This window comes from Mobula hypostoma, chromosome 18 (assembly GCF_963921235.1).
Source record: "Mobula hypostoma chromosome 18, sMobHyp1.1, whole genome shotgun sequence".
In the NCBI taxonomy this organism is placed as follows: Eukaryota; Metazoa; Chordata; class Chondrichthyes; order Myliobatiformes; family Myliobatidae; genus Mobula; species Mobula hypostoma.
Genome location: NC_086114.1, coordinates 27,320,911 through 27,341,298, shown reverse-complemented (window position 1 = coordinate 27,341,298; position 20,388 = coordinate 27,320,911). Strand labels below are relative to the sequence as shown.

Sequence of the window (20,388 nt, the reverse complement as noted above, 5' to 3'; positions counted from 1 at the left end):
ACAAAGAGAGTGGAGTGTAGGAAAACACGAAGGCACAAGGTCATAATGAGGTAGATTGTGAGGTCAAGAGTCCAGTTTATTGTCCTAGGGAACTATTTAATATATCAATAGGGTTGAAGCTATCCTTGTACCTGGTGGTATCTGCTTTCAGGTTTTTTTCTCTTCTGTCTGATTGGAAGAGAAAATCTGGGGTGAGTGCGGTCCTTGATTATGCTGGCTGCTTTACTGAGGCAGCAGGAAATATGGACAGATCCCATGGAAGGGAGTCTAGTTTCTGTGATGTGGTGAGTCTACAGTTCTGTAGCTCATTGAAATCATGTGCAGAACAGTTGCTGTATTAAACCATTATGCATCCAGCTAGGATGCTTTCTATGATGCATCAGTTACAAATTGGTAAGGGTTAACTGGCACATGCCAGATTTCTTTAATTTCCAGGGAAGTAGAGGGGCTGGTGACCTTTATTTCCATGACGTCTACATGGCTGGACCAGGGCAAGCTATTGGTGAAGTTCACTCCTTGGAACTTGAAGTTCTCACCCTCTCAACCTCTGCACCCTTGATGTAGAGAACAAGCATTACCCCCCCTCCCACTTCCAAGGCAGAGCAGACATTCTTGCTTTGAAGAAACTCAGGATAAAATGGCCGTCAATAAACCCAGTTGGAAATTTTGGAGAATATCCAGAGTACAATGGGAGTAAAAAATCTCCTCCAATTTGAGGTAAATAGCATTGATGCATAGAAGGGGAACAAAACTGAACAGGTTATTCTAATAGGCAGAGATGTACTGTTGTAGGAATGGAGCTCATACGAACGGAAATATTGGTTTGGATTAGATGTACCAAATAACTTGTTTCCGTGTTATAAGCTCAATAAATCTATTTGGCTAATGGAGAACCAATATTCTTTGCAATTTAAAACAAAACCTTTAATCTTTCACTATTTGTGGTCCGACACTGCCCCTCCCCACAACTTGTCTTTTTTCAAAGGATTTTGTAGTCACTTGGGAAGTCTGATGAAGCTCTCTTTGTAAAAACAAGGTGAAAATCGCCAGAATTTAGTTCCAAAGTGAAAAACTACAACTGGTATTGAATGGATGATGAGACCTAATGTTTTCAGAATTAATTCAGTTCTAAACTCTAAGTCCCAAAGAAAAATATGTATTTTCTTTGATTAAAGGAATATGGATTGAAAATAGTTTTGCAAAGAATCTGTCCCTCTTGTGAAGACAAAACATACAGTAAAAAGGTAACTGGGAACTTGTACATCTGTATTATTCAGTGATAATCCCATCACAAATTAAACAAATTAGTCCCACAAAGATTGGGTTTCATGCTTGGCACACTAAAGTTACTGATTAATTTTGTTTTAATCAACAACAGGCTATCACAGTACTTTGACAAGATTGCTGATACACCAACTTTAAAAAAAGACAAAATTTAGAACAATTATTTTTTAAATGGCAATTTCAAATATCATGTTACATAGAATGTGCAATACAAGAACAAGTCATCAGCCCAACAGATCTGCACATGTATTTAAATTCTGTATGAGCCTTGGTTATCTCTCTCCATTCACATTTCTCTCTCTGAAGCAAATTTAGTATCTTCAAGTGTCAATGACATGGGTTCAATCACTATAACTGAGAAAACAAAACAAAAACTAAGAGATGTTGAAATCTGAAAAAGAAAATATAAAACAAATGCTTAAAACATTCAAGCAGGTCAGGCAGATCTGTGGAATGAAAAACAGAGTTCAGGGTTCAGGTTCCACAGGTGCTGGCCAATCCATTGAGTGATCCAGCATTTTCTGTTTTTGTTTCCGTTTTCCTTTGCATTAGATGCTAGTTCTGTTAACTATTGGCCATAACTCCATTGCATTGCTACTATCCCCAGTCATATTAAATTTACATCAGAATATTTGCAAGATGTCTGTAGATGTCCAGAAGCAATATAGCTACTAAAATAATTTAATATTTAACCATTCATGTTCTTTACACTGCAGCAGGCAATTAAATTAAATATTAAAATATTTCATTTGCATGTGCATGGCAAAGCATCTGAGATATGGGAGGGATGCAGTTTCCATCAGGGCACTTTACAAAGAACACGATGACTGTCCATGTTTGTGGTCTGTGGTCGGACCTGTATAAACACTTATTTTTCTAATTGTGAGGTTAGACATTTTCCACCTCAGTTTTACTGTCCTGTGCATTGAGAGGGTTTACAGATTATTTGTTTAGAATTTAAACAGTCAAAGAACAACTCAAGTGCATAATGACACTGCAAAGGTCCATTGACAGGTATAATATTACATGGCCTACTACACAAGCCAAATGTTTCCAGTTGAAAAAAATACCTGCAGAAACTCAAGGGACTGTAGAGAACTGGAGACTGGTTTCCACTTTTATAACGGGTGCAGCTCAGACCTCGGAAAATCCTGTTTCATTTTAAACATCCTGCTAAATTCTGGCAGTAGATGCTGCACGAGTCCGTCCACAAAGAGAGAGGTGATGATATATCCTTCAGCCAAAGGGTGGTGAATTTGTGGAATTTGTTGCCACATTCAGCTGTGGAGGCCAGGTCATTGGGTGTATTTAAGGCAGAGACTGATAGATTCTTGATTGGACATGGCATCAAAGGTTACGGAGAGAAGGCCAGGAACTGGGGTTGAGGAGGAGAAAAAAAAAAGGTGAGTTGGCCATGATTGAATGATGGAGCAGACTCGATGGGCCAGATGGCCTAATTCTGCTCCTATATTTTATGGTCTTATATGGAGTGGGTTATGAAGGGGGGGGGGCATTCATGGTTTCTGAGGATAATTCTTCTTCATTTTCTAAAAATATCGCAGCAAACTCATGGCAGTTGAGTAAATTTGAAACTTTCTGTAGCTTCTAAGACTGGCTCTACATCGAACCCAGAAGGAGCATTAACCTCCCTTGGGAAAAACAGCTCCACATGTAATTCAAGCTAATGCCCTTACCACTCAGAACTTTGGCTGGTTCTCTGCGGTCGCCCTTCCTCATTACAAGAGCAGATCAAATCTAGAACCTTATTGATGGGCTGTTATAGACATTAGGTTTTATTCTGTGAAACTCCTCCAAAGGTGGGAGGGGGAGACCTCTACACTGGGAGGAGGAGATACGAACAACTGGCAAAAGAAAGTTGAGAAATAAAGAAAAGATAAAGTAAAGCAAGAAACCAAACGTTCACGTAAATCAGCATCAGGTACTAGACACAACTGATGGATGTTAATGTTTGGAAAAGTTATGAACCAGAGTTGCTCAAGGCTGGAGGCACACATAACTCATCAAAACATTGTGGAACCTAGACAGGGCTAAATGAGGAAGTGCATTGTGTGCCCAATGGGTTTCAAACTACACAGAAATTTCAGCAGTGATACGGCTGCACAGATACACTGGAAATTGGCAGTGCTTATGCTCTACACAAGCCTTTTTCCCCTTCACTATATCTACAGTCCAACCATTCAGCAGACAAGCTGCCACTGTGCTTCAAAGGTAAATACAACTGGCAGAAAGTCAGTGCCACTGTCTATTGAGAGAGATGATTAGGCGATTACTGTCTTGAAGAGTGGCTTCATGATTTTCAATTTGGAGACAAAGAGATGCTGGAAATTGGGAGCAACACATAAAACTTTGGAAAATCTCAGGTCAGGCAGCAATCATGGGGAAATTGAACAGCCGAGGTTTCGGGATAAGACCCTTTGTCAAAAGTAATTTTCATCTTGTGTTGTTAGTAAAATTCTTTCTTAAGAATGGGGGAAAAAAAAAAGAATTGCACATTTTGGTTTGTAAATTGTCTGTTTAGTTGTGGTAAATTATTCAGATTTTTAATAAGGAATTGCTCTCAGTAATGGTACTAATACCAATAAATGTATCTCAATTGCTTTTGAAGACTGATATGTTCCTGCCAACCTGTTTCAACATCCCTATTCTAAGTGTCCATATTCTAAGTGCTTAAAAAATACCCAAGGAGTAACAAACACAGCAAAATAAAAATACTGAGAATCTAATGTGCTGCAGAGAATCCAATACTTTCAATTACCCAGCCTTACCTTTCTTCCCTGATGTTCTTCCCTTGCTCTTTTCTCTTCTTCCTCACATTCTTTCAGTTCCTTTTCCCATGTTGTCTTTCCTTTTTGTTTCTCTTACTCATTTATCATCTCTTTCCCTCTCACCTTTTTTCCCTTCCTGTCTTTCTATCATTTTCTCTATCCTCTCTCCTTCCTTCCCCTGACCTCCCTTGCCATCTGGAGAATATATCTGCCTTAATTTTCCAGCACCAACATCTTTATTAGCAAGTTGCAAAGGTTTATCACATTAAGAATGTTCATGTCTTTTTGCAATGAATAGTTCAGTGTTATCAAAAATAATAAATAGGTTTAGAACATCAGGACTAAACCAGAGGCTGGATTATTTTGCAAGGCAACTTAGTTGGCATTGGTGAGTTGGGCTGAAGGGTCTGTTTCTGTGAATTTTCTCATTGCTGTGGAGAATGTGTATTTTTGGCAATACACTATAAACCTGGAGGGTATGATGCCCACACACTCACTCAAAACTTCCCATCCTTCCCTCCTTCTAAACTCAACAAGCTGGTAGATGTTTAAAAGCTGAGCCAAAGAATGATGTTACAGTTCAGTTACAGGGCAGCTCACAGGGCTGATAGTATGCCCAAATCTTACATTTTTCAACCCTACAAATGCACAAATGTTAAAAACCTAGATCCTTAACTTGCCTTATCCTTAACATCAAAATCCACACTAATTCCAATGAGGAATGAATCCAGTTTCGATCAGAAGCTTTAAGTTGTGTAACAGAAGTAAATTGAGTTTGCCACTTTGGTCAGGGAGCTAATTGATGAAAGTAGTTCTGAGTATTGAGGTTAGAACAATATTAATAACAGCACTACAGTTGGTTTGCTTTACAGCTCTGTTTACAATAAACCAGAATAATTAATGTGAAAGAACCAACACATTTTAAGTGGTTTACTCATGGTCTGGAAATAGTTCAAGCTGATATAATCAACTAAATTCCCAGACAGTATTTTTGGACTAAAATTGTGTAGAAATGGATGCCATACAAATCCTAAAAGTTTTAACTTTTAAAAGTGCTGAGACCAAGTGTGCTTCTGATCATTCTCAAGGTACAAGGACAAGCCAGTAAGGAGATTCAAGCTTGTTTAAAGTCATCTCTTGTACACAGGGGTGAGGAGAACGAAATAGTTGTTGCTCTGGATCTGATGCAGCACAAAAAGAAACCACAAATGATAAAGAACACAATAATAACACAACAACTATGAAAACGTAAGATAACTTATACACATAAAGTGATTGTATATCCACAAAGTGACACTATGCTGTACGTAAGATGAGTGATAGGAAATAATAATGTAATGGTGGAGTTAGCAGGTGGAGGTGTTGATCAGCCTTACTGCTTGGGGAAAATAACTGTCTTTAAGTCTGATAGTCCAAAATATTGGCATTGTTATTGCTACAAAGATCAGAGTTAATATGAACCATGTCTTGTAATACAGCTTTATTTGTTGCTTTTGGACACTTTTTATAGCAGCAGAAGCAACAAACAAGTCAAAAATATGCTGCTTTGTGTTCTTCTGGGAAGTTAACTGCAGCTCTGGTCTGTGAGTGGTGTGGGTGGTACAGGAGGACTCTGGACACCAGCATGTGTATAGGTGTTCTGCTAAGGGATGTCAGAGTTCCAGCCATCATCCGTGGGGGATGGGTTCACAGGAGGTCAGACAACTGTCCTTGAGACTAGGAGGTTGACCAACATCATTGTGGGAGGGTTTGGTGTCCCAGGAATCCAGCCAGTCATGTGAGGGTTTCCAGCGATGTCAAGAGACTCGGGAGACCGACCAGACAAGCTGCCAAAGTGGAACTTTGGAAAGTAGCCTCAAGATGCTGAGGCTATGGTGGTCAGAACACACAGTAAAAAGGAGATCATATAGCACCATAGCATAATGGTTAGCACAGCACTTTATAGTACAGGTGACCTGGGTCCAATTCCAGTCACTGCCTGTGAGGAGTTTATACATTCTCCCTGTGATCATGTGGATTTTCTCCGGGTGCTCTGGTTTCCTCCCATAGTCTAAAGATATACCGGTTGGTAGGTTAATTGGTCATTTTAAATTGTTCTGTGATTAGGCTCAGACTAAATCCAGGGATTGCCAGGCGGCGTGGCTCAAAGAGCCAGAAGGGCCTAATCCATACTGTATCTCAATAATTTTTTTTTAAAAGCTCCATCACAATTAATGCACAGGGAATGATGTTATCATCTATACCCCTAATGCAAAGGTCATATGGGTCTCTAAAGTGATGCCTGGTCTCTTATGTTGATTCAAAGTCCAATCAGTAATATGCAATCTAAATTTTAAATATTTACACCTCTTTATCAGTGATAACTCCTCACCTCCAGACCAAGCAGAAATGGACAGTAAATCCCGGTCTTTCCATCCCCAAGATGAGACGACTGTCTGCAGTCGAATCTTGAGAGTTGATAGCCTGCAGAGTCTCTGACTCTGTTTGGAATTAAGTTAGTCCCTGACACCGGATTTACAGCTTTACAACGCCTTTAAAACATTGCTTTGCTTCATTTTGATGCAGTTTTTTTTTGCTGTTCAACTGCAGACCTATTACAGAAACTCTCGCACTGCTATTCCGATAGTTGACACAGACACAAAAATGAATCTAATTTCTGAGCAGCCATCGAAGGAAGTGGCTACAAATTTTGAGGCCTGTGCTGACAGCAGGTTCATGTTAATCCTTTGAAGTTGGGTTAATGCTAAGAACGATTTTCAGGAAGAGCATGCAGAGTATTGGTCTAGACATGTTAGTCGCGACCACATCTGCCTGCGTTACCTGGTGTTCATTATGCCAACCATACTTAGTAAACCATATTGACTCATGAAGTTAGCCTTTCACTAATCCCAACTTCAGTGCACCTTCCTTTATGCAGATGAAACACCACAAGATTCTGTAAAAGGAAATGCCCACAATTGTAAAGAAGTTTATCCAACCTTCCTTCCTGGGAGTCCTGGCATTCCGGGTTTTCCCTGAAGTCCTGTCATTCCTTTATCCCCCTGAAACAAAAATCCGAGTCAATTTCCTTTTATGTTTTAGAAGAAATGTTTTGGTTTAATACCACCCCAGTTTATTTTTCATTTGAAAGAATTGTTTTTGAAACATCACTATTGATGCTAGAGTTACTAGAGTGTAACACTGATCAACAGAAGTTCAGTAAAAAAAAAATCCCTTCAGTACGTAAACAATGTCTTCCTGTAAAACCATTTCTCTCTTGGCAACATCCTTAAAAGTTTCTGCAGCTCCATTTCCTGATCTGATTTGCTCCGTGTGTCCCAGTGTTGGCTAGTTTATTGCAGTTGTCTGTTTAAGATTAGAACACGAGAGATCCTGAGGGAGGCTCTGTAAGAGAGCACCAATAAAGAAATACATCTCAATGGCTTAACATCTAGAGTGTGTCACCCTCTCAATGGTCTAACACCTGAACTGACAATTGATTCCTCATGACTGCAATGCTCCATCACTTTGACTTCAGATGCCTTGCCTCCCTTCAGCTCTAAATCTCTCAGTTATCCCATATAAGCAGCTCCTTAAAATCTACATGTTTGATGAAGGTGTTGCATTGGGGCCTAACGTGGATCAATCCATGCTTCTTTCACCAAGATCTGGTTCTAGTTTGGATTCAAATTTTGCTCTTAAAATGTATTGGGATGTTTTACTCCATGAAAGATAACCTTGCACCCAGATTAACAAATGAAGAATGAAAAACAATTTGAATATTTAAGACTTTTTTTTTAGAAATGCACTGGGATCAAATAATCAAAGTATATTCCTGAAAATGTGTACTCTTTCTAAAAATTAGTCTTTGCACAAACAACATTACATTTACTTTATAATGCTAAAAACTGCACTAGGTATCTTGTGCATAAAAGAGTTTGCCTTGTGTGTCATTGATAATTCAAATTATGCATTTTATTCGTAGAACTACTTAGATCTCCAACCCTAAGCCATAATGACATTGAAACAATCCCTTTTGGACCATCAAGTCTGTGACAAGCATCAAGCATCTTTTTACACTAACCTTACACTAATCATGCTTCATTCTCACAAACATCCCTTCAAATCTCTCCAGATATTTATTACATGTTTATTTTCAAAGCCCAGAGAAAATCTGAGCTTAATCATTGTACTTAAAAAGGCCTGTGTGACTGGGTAAGATTTAGCCTAAAAAAGGGGAATGACTTTATGATACGATTTAAAGCTCAGACAGTCTGTTCTGTGTCTGTCTCTGAAGCATTGGGGTGACTTCCACAATGGTCTAATGTTTATATCTGCAATGGTTCATCAGAGGATGATCAGTCATTTGGGAGCTGGCTCCTAGTCACAACTTTTAATTGTTCCCATATTTCTAATTAAAGGTATTTGTAATTTTTATTTTCATAACTAATTGGAAATTTATCCTACATTTAACATTCAAAATAGGCAATCCAGTCATTCATTTCATTACTGGTTTGGGATTTCATGTACAACTATCAGGTATTATATCAAACATCAAATTTCAACATTTCTTCACCACTCTACGGTATTTCGGGAGATTTTGAGTCAGGAAAGATCAATGCCCAGTTGACGAGAAGCCCGTCCTTGACTCGGGAACTGAGGAAGTCAAAATCCGGCATTTTCAGTGACAATGTTCAGTGACCTTGCAGACATTTTGTGATTACTTGTTTCCTTTATAATCAATCAAAACAGATAAGCCACTGGTTTCAACAATAGTGTGATATGGTGATAAAAATGGCCAAGACTGTGTTTGCTGTCAAAGATATTATTGAATTAGTGGTATTTTAAAATTTGGCACACACCGCTAATGCTCCTTTTGATTGAGCTATTCTCATGAAGAGTTTTTCTTTAACCTTCCTCTTCCTCTTGTGTTTGGATTAACCCCTGTACTTGACCACCCCACCTTCTCCCTGAGGAACTACGTAATTATCTGACTTTGCCACAGATGAAATATCATTTCCAAAATGCACAATAACAATTGACACCTTTTGGAGTTGTCCCCGAGGAAATTCTCAATCATCCAATGCATTAGAAGCAAAAAGAACCATTTTCAACTTTTATCAGTGTTGTCAAAGTTTTACAGGAATCTTATATGACAAAAACAGACTATTCGGTCCAACTTCTCTCATGCAGCTACCATAACCACATCGCCACCTCGAAAGCCACATCCAGAAATCACTCCACATCTTGCAATTAGTTTGCCGAACTCCAGTAATGAAAGAGAATTCGATTTGGGACAAACTAGCTTTGGGAATAATGGTAAAACCCTGTCACTCAGACACTAAGTTCCAAGAGGTAGTTATCTAATTCTGCTTTCAAAATATTTCCACAAGCCAGAGGAAATACGAAAAGTAGCTCTTAAATTTACCAATCCACCCAGACCTCATTAATTAAATGCACTGGTGCAACCATGCACATTGACTACATGAGACATTCCTTGACCCAAATAAAGTAAAGGGCAAGCCTCTTCTGCTGCTAAATGAATTCAATTCTGTCTTTCCAGTTTTATGAGTTAACTATTCTAGGAACTACTCTATTGCACAGTCCAGATTTATCTATGGGCTCTCATGTAAACAATTAACCATGATTCATGTCAGTCTTTTGTGCTGTCTCATGGCACAACTTGTATAGGCTACTCTGCTTAATTGCCTAATTGTGTTAAAAACAGCCGCAAAATGAGCTGTCGCCATTGCTCATTACCAAAGTATCCAATGAGCAAGCCTGTGTCAAAGTCTGGTAGGTTACAACAAAGGAAGAAGAACTGATTAAATGAGACTATACCCAAAATCCACAAACACTTTGTGTTCTACTTACCTTAGTTCCGTCTCTTCCAGGATGTCCAGGATCTCCAGGTTTCCCCTGGAAAGAGAAGCTCTGTTTTTATTTGTGCCCAGAAAGCTTGCTTTATATGGGTGCTGCACAGTGAAGGGAACTGGCTATTTTGTTTTACATCATACAGACAGGATCATATGATACCATGATTGTGCTCCATGGGGATGTTTTCTTGCTGACCATTCTGCTCCCTCACTGTCATTCTCCTGCATTGTCACTCTAGTATGACAAATTGTGTTTGTAGATATACATGAGTAACTTGTGTGCACGCTATGTTGGTGGGGTATTTGTGTGCTGCTCCTATAAGACTGCTGAACGGATCCTGACCTGGATCTGGGCCATACCCTCCAAATATCCAGACCTGCCTCTCATTTTTTTTTGCATTACCTTACTTTCCCTTTTCCATTTATGATTTATAATGTAAATTTTTAATATTTACTATAGATTTGTACTCCAGGGAGCACGAAGAGCAGAATCAAATATCACTGTGATGATTGTACGCTCTAGTATCAATTGTTTGGCGACAATAAAGTATAAAGTATATCCTCAGACTGTGATGATGTATATGTGACAAATAAAGCTAATTGTTCATCTCTCTTGAATGTAAAATAGTACCCAAATGTACTACAGTGGTACAGCCAGCAGTTGCTCACTCACAACTGCTGTGACCCAGGGTGCTGCCCATGTGAGTGTTTTTTTTCCCCATGTTCTCCGCGTGACTGCACAGCTCTTCCCCTAGGGCTCCGGTTTCCTCCCACCCCCCAAAGATGCATGCTTTGGAAGCTCCTGGTCACAGGAAATTGCCCCTAGGGTAGGTGATGATTGAGAAGGAGGGAGGTTTGGTGGGAATGTAGGAAGATAGGTTATAGGAAATGGCACTGCTCTGTGAGCCAGCATGGTCAGCGCTCTAAAATGGCCTCCTGTCATGTCTAATGGAGATCCAGAAATAGGAAAAGTACCTTAGAAGAGATAATGGAAAGGATCTTAACTCAAGTTGGCAATACTTAGAGGGGAGAGAGCGATCAACAAGTAGAAAGAAATTTTAAGGCTTGAGACAGACGCTCATGGAATCAGCAATTGAGTGATTTAAATGGTGTATCGACAGATAGAAGTAGAGAGCTGAAGGGTTGCAGATTACAATGCAGAATTAGGGAGTGTTGAAGTTAAATGGAAAATTGAAAATAAGTTTAAGGATTTGTAAGTTGAGTTATAACCACATCAAGAGCCGGTGTAGGTCAGCAAACACCAGTACAGGACTGCCTTTTCTAAAGTTGACTTCAAATGCAAAATGCAGGAAGTTACACAGAGCTTTCAGGGATTGATATCAGAGGCCACAATCTAGCCAGCGATGATCTATTCCAGTCTGAACAGGACTGTAGTTTTATGTCAGAAACCTAGAGCAAGCAACCCCAATTGTAAACTGGAAACAATGCTAACCAATTCAGCTCTACCATATAAGCTGAAGCAGCTGTGGTTAGTGATGGATGAAAAATGGAGGCAATGTCTTCAATTTCTAGGGCCTCAAAGTTGTTTGTGGAATACTAATTGAACAAATGCTATCATATGTCTGAAGACATTCTGCCCTGATTTATTGGAGCAGTTGAATCATTTATTTTACCGCAGAAAGAATGCAGTCAGGAATTGTAAGGAAACTTTTAAGCTTCCATCTATCAGTGTCTCGCCAGGAGCACAGACTCAGAAAAGACTCAATAATGAACTATTTAAGGACAGATGCTTATTCTGCTATTTATTGTCTGCACATTCCCCACCAGTTGTAGATACTGTGAAATTGTAATTCAGGTAATCCACTTGTCAGCTACTGTGAACCAATGTATCTGCTTTGTAATTAGTACACTGAACACTCTTCAACAGTGCTGAAATAATCATCACATTGTTTGCAAGGTCTCATAATGTTCTGGACTTGGGCACTGGGTCAATGTGAACAGGAGGAAGTCTAAAGAAGATTAATTTTTAACTTGTTTGTTATGTGCATGCCTGTTGAACATCAACACTTCAACAGGATGGCATGGCAGTGTCCCAGGTTGAATTCTGCCTCTGTCGGTGAGTTCTCCCCCGTGGCCATGTGGGCTCCCTCGGAGTGCTCCGGTTTTCTCCCACATTCCCAAAGACGTACAGGTAAGTAGCTTAATTAGTCACACGGGTCACATGGCATGGGCTTGTTGGGCCAGAAGGGTCTGTCGGTACAATGCCGTAGCTCTCAATAAAATAACTTTTTAATGCAAAAAATACTTACAGAGGTCTGAATGAGAGAGAAAACACACAAAGCCAAAACTTACTGGTAAACCATTAGCTCCGGGTTTTCCTGAATCCCCTGGAGGTCCTTTAGGTCCTGGAGGTCCAGGTGGTCCTGGGGAGCAATTGGCCTGTCCTTGTTCACCCTGAGATTGGATCAAACACCATTAACATCCATGAAGATAATGGCTGCCGCTTCTAATAAACAGCTTGCATTGTCAGTTCAAAGGGCAAGTAATTAATATTATTTAGAGCAGCCAATAAGCATACTGCATGACGAAAGAATGAGTGGTTAGAAAGGGTGAAGGAAGAAATACAGGGAAGAACAAAATGATGCCTAGCTACAGAAACGGCATTTACCTTGAGATACAGGCGTCTGATGAACTGGTCAGCAGGTGGTAGTATTTTCAGTTGAGGTGATGTAAACTGAACAGGCATTAGCCAAGAGTTCACAGGTCAGTAAAAGCCAAGGGTCAAGAGATGGTATGTTTGGTTTGGAGGGAAAGAGGGTGAATGGAGGAGGGAGGAGGGAAAAAGACAATAATGTTGAGAAAACACAGCAGAGCTCGATGACAGAAGAAAGCCAGCAACAGAAACATTTATATGTGGGTGTGCAGTTGGTGAAAGGAAAATAAATCTAGACCTTTCATCATTTGCCAAATATTGCAGGAAAAGCAAATTAAAAGATTAAAGCAGTAAACAATTTTGTTTCACCAAAGGACTGCCCTCAGTATTCGTTGCTGGCTTTAATAAAGAGAATTTGGACCCAGTCTTATAACAAAGTGAGCCAGGTATACTTTCTGGAATAAGGTCTCCTGTCATTTGTAACGTGGAATTCTCCCAAATAAATCTGAACCTTAATGATTAATAGGGTTGCCAAGCCTCCAGGATTGTCCAGAAGTTTCCAGAAATTTAGGATTTACCTCCTAAATGTAGCTCAGAGTAAAATTTCAGGAATAATATGAGGGATTATTTCACTCTGAAATAATAATTATTTCTTTGAAAAGTTAGATACTCTTTAGTTACAGAATTGGACGTAACTATTGGTCAAATATCATCCAATTGAGCAGCGGAAAGCTGTTTCCCTCCCAAAATCTCCGTAGGGAAGTGAGTCACTTATAAGATAGGTATGAGAGCAACATTGGGGCAGTGTAGTTGGAAGCAGTTGCCCATGTAATGAAACCTCCAGGCATATGTAAAACTAGAGTTGGCAACACCTACCAATTAATGTGGAGGATAAAATAGCCCATATATAGTAAGTCAACTCACTGAGACCACGTAAATAGTCTAGGTAAGTATAAAGTGTATTGTTATAGACAAGAATTATATGTTACTATTCAATTTGGATTGGAAATAGTCATTCTTTATTTTACAAATTTGCTCGTTACAAAACCAATTCTGAACTACTGCCTTGGAACCGAAGCCACTCTGTTGTAAGACTGACCATTATGACAGTGAAAGCACTCACAAACCTTCACAGTCTGGATCTGATTTAGCCGCAGTGCTGCTAGTGAAGTCCCAGGGAACTCCTACAGAATGCAACATAGAAACTAAGTGATTCTATCTATGTGCAGACAGAATCATACCTCTTCAACGGTTCAATAAATATGGCTCAGATGATAGTTCTCTTGACTCTGAGTGAAGTTATGTTGAGGTCCCACTTAACAGACTTAAGCACCAACATTTACAATCCACTGAAGTATTAAAGGAGAACTGTACTGTCTGTGGTGATTTCTTTCCGAGGAGATGTTACTTATCTGTCCTCTTGGTGGGTAATAAAACAGCTTATGGCACTATTTTGAAGAAAACTGTTCAGGCCATTTTTTTAAAAATCCCTCACCTCATAAAAAAGATGACATTGTGGGAGCTTCCTATGTATAAACTGGCTTCTCAATTCTTATATGACCATCTTAAAATTACTTCAAGCACCCATTTCCTCGCATATGCGACCACACTTATGAATCAGTTACTATTAGGGAACAACATTTCTTTAGGGCTCTGCGATGTAAACAGTGGAATCCAACTAAACCGTAACCTATCGCTCACCCTAATTATGTAAAATGAAGCCAACCAAAATGTTTTGACAGAAATACAGAATAAACTTTTAACAGGAAAGAAAAATATAGAAAACAATGTTTGAGATACAGGAATTTAAGGAAGATCGTCAGAAAGGAATGTTTCAAATTGTTAGACAGATAGGGAAGGAAATTGATATAATGTTCCTTGAATTTGGGAGTGTTTGTGATCACAAAGTTGAAGATATCAAACTGATTGGAAATATTTTTAGTACAGAAAATTCCCAAACTTAATAAAGCTAGGTTATTCCAACTCCTGTTCCCAAAAATAATTAATTGAAAGCTCAAATCTGCATTTCTTTGATTACATTGGTATAGCGATAGATTCTATCTTAAACTGGAAAGTTGGTTAGTGCAGAAATGGGTTTTATTTGTGCCCAAACTGACACAAATAAAGTGTCTTAATGATGCAGGGTTGATGTTTCCCCCACTGGGGAATCTGGAACCACTGGCCGCAATCTCAAAATAAGACGTTAGCTCTTCCAGACAGGAGATGAGAACTGTGGAGATTTAGTCATCGCGTATGTTTAAGGGACAATGTGTTTCTCATTGCATCTATCATGCAATTGGAGCCCGAATTAAAGCCTTCAATGGACACCATTCTGAGTCACTGTAGAATGAAAGCTCGATTGTAAGCAACAAACAAATCCACTTTCAACTGCTTTAGATTACCTTGAAATATAAAAAACTACCCCTGTGAACAGAAGTTCCACAATCCTTATCGAAGCAACAAGACATGCCAGGGACATGCAGTCTGGGGTTAATTTAGACTACCTTCTACATGTCCTACTCATGGGTCTGTTCAGGATCATGGGAGATGATACAATTCTTTTGGCTATCAACCAACCCATGATGCAGCTTTCTGGACAGACTGGTGTTTGCAGTTTGCCTACTAGAACTGAGACGAGCCTGAAACAGCTCATTTTCTGAATAATGGAAACACTGTTCCAACAGATAAAACACTCAATCACAATAGATGACAAACATTTATAAGGTCTAATAAATTTTTTACCTATGTTGCTTTAGTAGAAACTTTGAAATAACTATGTTTTTTGAAAACCAAATAAAACTATCACTACTTCTAATAAATAAGAGCAGTTCCAATAATAGCAATCAATTAAATAAAGAAGGAAAAGGGTAAAACTTAACATTTAAATATGTTGCAAGTTTGGTAATATTGCCTTGTTGGCAGCCCCAGAAATCTTTTCAGAATTTGTAACAGTGGTTTAGTGACCAGTTCTCTTATAGCGCTCAGTTCTAAGCACCCACTTATAATCCCAATGTGGCATTTGGTTTAATTCCTCATCAGCCAACGATAAAGTGAGAAGATTATGGGAAACTGTGGATTACTAATAAACAGAACCATTCCTTGCCATTTTGGAAAGAGAACTGAGCCCTTTCTTTGTCACAGATGAATATGGCTGGCTGGATTTAAGTTGAATATGAATTTTGGTTTTATTCAGTTCTCTGAAGGGTGATTAAACAAAAAGTCAATAAACATAGAGCTACCAGGCAGACTCTATATCAGATCGCCTGCACCCAGGTTACTTTATACTCTGGTTTAATAAACTGCAGATGTGGAATCAGCAAGAATTGGTAGATAGTTGCACAGGTTGTTAGGGAGTGTAAGAAAAACATCAGAGTGGTGGGAAGCATCAAGTCAGGAAAACTAGCAATATTTTTCTACTTTGAATTGCAAATAGAATATTAATAAGTTATGACTCCACAAAAATTTTCCATGTAGTACCCTGGAAAGAGAAAGCTTATCCACAAGTGTCCCAAACTAATGATAAAATATGAGCCGCTACTTTTTCCAGTGTAAATATTTAACCAGAGACCTGCTCCAGGAAAACAATGAGTCATCTCAGGAACTTCCAGAAACTTAAGATCTTCCAGAAATCACATCAACTATGGATGTCTTTTAGTGGGTGATTATACAGGGAATGAATTTAAAAATGTATTTTCTTTTACAGAAAATGAGAACTGGTGAATGCATAAAGCAAGATTTGTGTTGTAATCTTGATGGAATTTGCAGCAGACTCTGTTTAATAGTTTAATATGTGGGCAAGTTAAATGGCTGAGTTCAGGAAATCTGTATTGTGGACATGATTATCAGTCAGAGGCTAATATCAAAATGTAACTGGTATTAGGGTCTCCAGCCATATTCTGTACTAGTCTGAGTTATAGGCACTAGTTTTCACAGTCAAACATTGAAGATTATTACAGTACGAAGAACAGTAATTTTCCTCTGTAAAACTAGCATCTCAATGCCAAAAGTGAGCCAGACTGAATTATTAAGATAACCAAGATAACTTTAAATAAAGGTAGATGGTGTGAAACATTGTTAGTTATATAATTGGACTGTTAAGAATGAAAAATGACAACATGATTATATTTTAGGATTATAACTTTGCACTCAACCCCTCACGTAAAATACTGAATATGAACCAAACAACAGGAATTCTGCAGATGCTGGAAATTCAAGCAACATACATTAAAGTTGCTGGTGAACGCAGCAGGCCAAGCAGCATCTATAGGAAGAGGTGCAGTCGATGGGTCTTGGCCTGAAACGTCGACTGCACCTCTTCCTATAGATGCTGCTTGGCCTGCTGCGTTCACCAGCAACTTTGATGTATGTTGACTGAATATGAATGTTGCTTTATACAGTACCCGGTATAATGATGCAAACAAACATTTAGACAGATTACTCACCGTGAGTGCTGAATCTCCACGTTGGCCCTAGGAAATGGAAGAGTAATCAGATTTGCAATACTTCATTTATATTGTATCTCTAGAGAATGGGAAAAGTTAGTGTTTTTACAGACGGAATATATTACAATCCAAGAATGGGACATTTGGTTCAATTGATTAACACTAGTATTTTTGCTCCATAAATAATGCTAGAATAAAGTTTAAACATCTTCTAATCTCAGACTTTAATTCTTTTCAAACACTATTCACCAGACACCACATAACATCCTGAGCAATTATATGAAAACATGTTTACGATCAGTGATGAAGATACACAAAGTCATAGAGAGGTGCAGCGTGGAAAAAGGCCCCTCGGCCCACTGAGTCACAGTCAACCATTCACTTACACTAGTTCTGTGGCTGCCTTTTGCTGAAGTGTGTGATACTATTATTTTAATGACAGAGTCCATCAGAGTGATGATAGACTCTCAGATGGTGCTTGGCTAGCTACACTGGGTTTGAGTAGAAGCAGCTCATTTTGGGGTAGACAGGAAGTGGGTTTAATGTGTCAAAAAATATTTTTCACTTAAATTATAACAAATGTTGAATGGTTACTAAACATAAAAATATCAATTATTAAATATTATTATGTTTCCAACTTAAGATATGCAGGAGTTCTTCACCTACTGCATTTGGATGGTTATCATGTTAACCATCTAACATTTCAGTAAGGGTGGAAATCTTATATAATAGAACAGAAATGACAGATGGACAATTCCTTACTGTAGATATGCAGCTATGGGTGATATTTCTTAACTATGGGTTGCTATTCATGAAAGTTTCCTACTGAAAGATTAACCAAAGGCAGCTGAATATTTTAAACAATGGAAACCATTTCAAAGTGTTATAGAATTGGGAGAGAAGCAAGCTTGTCTTTATATTTAAGTACACATAACATCAGCTGATCATTTACTGTTCCTCACCTCTCCTACAGCACCTGCACAAGGCTTCTTCGTTTTTGCTTATATTCACAGTCAATGTTACATCTGAGCCCAGATTTGCAAACAAATAGTTTGAAATGTCGGTAAAGCAAGCTTACCTTGTCGCCCTTTGGACCTTGTGGACCCTGTACAGACAGAAATAGTGAGCTATATCCAGATGCTACCTTGCTGAGTCAAAAAGTTTGGTTATGCACCATTACAATTATGAAAAATGAAAGAACGATTAAGAGCATAAATGTATATTGTGGTGAAAGCATTTATTTTTATGGCTTTATATATAGATTTTAACACAAAATACTGACAGTCACCCATGTTGAAACACAAGGCATAAAGCAAAACCTCAAGCAGTTTTAACAGTGTAGATATTCAAATAATGTAAGAAAGGGCATGTAAATGCATATTAATTCTAGTACATTCAGATTGTGTAAAATTCTTAAAAAGGTACAGGATATAGATTCATAACAAGTTTTATTTTCCGTCATCCTTTTAGATGGCAGGGACACTGAAGGTGATGAACAAAACCCTACGCAGCATCTTTTAATGATCTAGTGGAGTTGTGCTCTGAATCTGTACATGCTTCTATAATTCATGCTTGGGCTTGCCCTCACTATGTTGCAGGATGGGTTCAAATAAAATAGGAGCAAGATAACATGTGTCACCTCTCGCAAGAAAGGTTGGACGATCTAACAGGCAGTTATACTTCTTTGATGTCAGCACAGATCACCGAGTGAAAATGTGAAATGCAAAAAACAGATCAGCGTTTTCAGAATCCAGAAACACAACAAACAGCATTGAATCTTGTTTAGGCACATTTGCTGCCTGAAGAAACGTGTAAGCAAACCTTCCCTTAATGTTACGAGTGGGCTGTTCTTTGCCATTCTTTGCAGCCACCTATTCAACTGATCATTTCCTCCCCCTTTCCCATCAATCCAAGTTTCCTGCAGCCCATAACACTGGGCCTCAAATCTTTCTCTACTTTCTCTCACTCCCTTTGATCCTTCAGCAGTGGTTCTTGGAAGAACATTTATTCTCCTGTAGTGTCACTTATTTCTCTCACAGTCTTCTCTGTAGTAACTTAGCAGGCAGTAATTGACTATCTTATTCATCATGTTTTAAAAAAATTTGATCTGTCAGGCAGCTGTACCAACCTTCAGAAATATAGTGAAAGATACATAATATTAGATAGAATAGTAATTCTGACCTGGCATTATAAAAAACACACAAACAAGAAAAACTCAAAATGATGTCCTCAAGGGCTACACAGCACATTTGAATTAGGCTTGAAGGTGCAATTTTCAACCCTTGTTATTAGGCATTCATCTAATATATCTGCATGGCAATATTAAAGCTGGAGATTGGACTTCCAATCAGTAATCTTGCAATACAGATGGAAACCAGACCAAAGTCAGCTTGTCTCTGCATTCTGTGTATCCCTGTGCAAAACCTCTGATGATTCACACACTCCAGGTAGGTGATTGAGATTCATCCATAAATATTGAACGTGACTGGCAGACACTTCACACTTCAGAAACTGCCTGAGGTGTACCTTTGATCAGTTTTCAATGCAGCATCAGAATTGCCACTTTTAGAGTTTAAGATATTTTCAGGAAATAATTTTGCAGCCATTGCATGCCCAGGGCCAGGAGAAATCCAAACAACCAAGAGCAGGTAAAGTTTGAATACAATGCAGTCAATGCTGTCCTCGTTTTCAGTGCAGTACAGTAAATTGGATAAATTGTGCTTGATCCAGTATCCTGTGAAAACCATTCCCATGGTCACTCTATAATGTTATGAGGACTCTTGGTCTGATTAAACTAGAGGTCAATTTGCTCACAAAGTGGACTCGTTTATGAGCTACAGTTAGACCTCAGGTGGTGGGTTAATTTTGTTTCAATTCCTTTTGCAATAAACTTCACAGCACGTTTAAAGTACTTGATCAACTGTTTTGAGATGCCTTGAGGTTATGAAAGGAACTTGTGTAATATACTTTATTCCTTCTCTTGGTTACCAAGTTAACTTTGGTTATCCAGCAACCAAATTCACCTAAAGCATATGAACTGCTCAGTTACATCACTGATGTTACTGGGATTTGCCTAGAAAACAATGCAGTTCACCAAAATGTAATTCTAAATGCAAATGCTTTGATACTGCAAAACAGATTTTAAATGCTATTACTCCGAAGAATCACGAATGCAAGAAAATTTCAAGAACTAGTTGTTTTTGAATTGGAATTTACTGTAAAGATGTAAGAAAAATAAAGGAAACAGCACTTTGGGAGAATGGTGAAGAGATGTTTAATGTCAAATGATGCATTAAAATCTGCATTACTGTTCATGGCTCTGCTGCAGTTTAAATAAAGAAAGACTTCCTCCTGAGCACAAACCATTACAAGGAACGATTGTGAAGGAGTCATCCTATTACTTTTAA

The 20,388-nt window shown here is 38.6% G+C and overlaps 1 protein-coding gene across 1 annotated transcript in view; it reads right to left on the bottom strand.

The window, feature by feature from the left end:
- col13a1 (collagen, type XIII, alpha 1) overlaps positions 1–20,388 on the bottom strand; it is a 123,712-nt gene that overhangs the window by 66,148 nt on the left and 37,176 nt on the right. Inside the window, exons 11-16 of the mRNA XM_063070629.1 lie at positions 18,060–18,086; positions 16,982–17,008; positions 12,555–12,620; positions 12,239–12,340; positions 9,924–9,968; positions 7,049–7,111 (exon numbers count right to left, since the gene is read on the bottom strand). Coding sequence (XP_062926699.1) covers positions 7,049–7,111; positions 9,924–9,968; positions 12,239–12,340; positions 12,555–12,620; positions 16,982–17,008; positions 18,060–18,086 — 330 coding nt within the window. The remainder of the gene's footprint in view (positions 1–7,048; positions 7,112–9,923; positions 9,969–12,238; positions 12,341–12,554; positions 12,621–16,981; positions 17,009–18,059; positions 18,087–20,388) is intronic.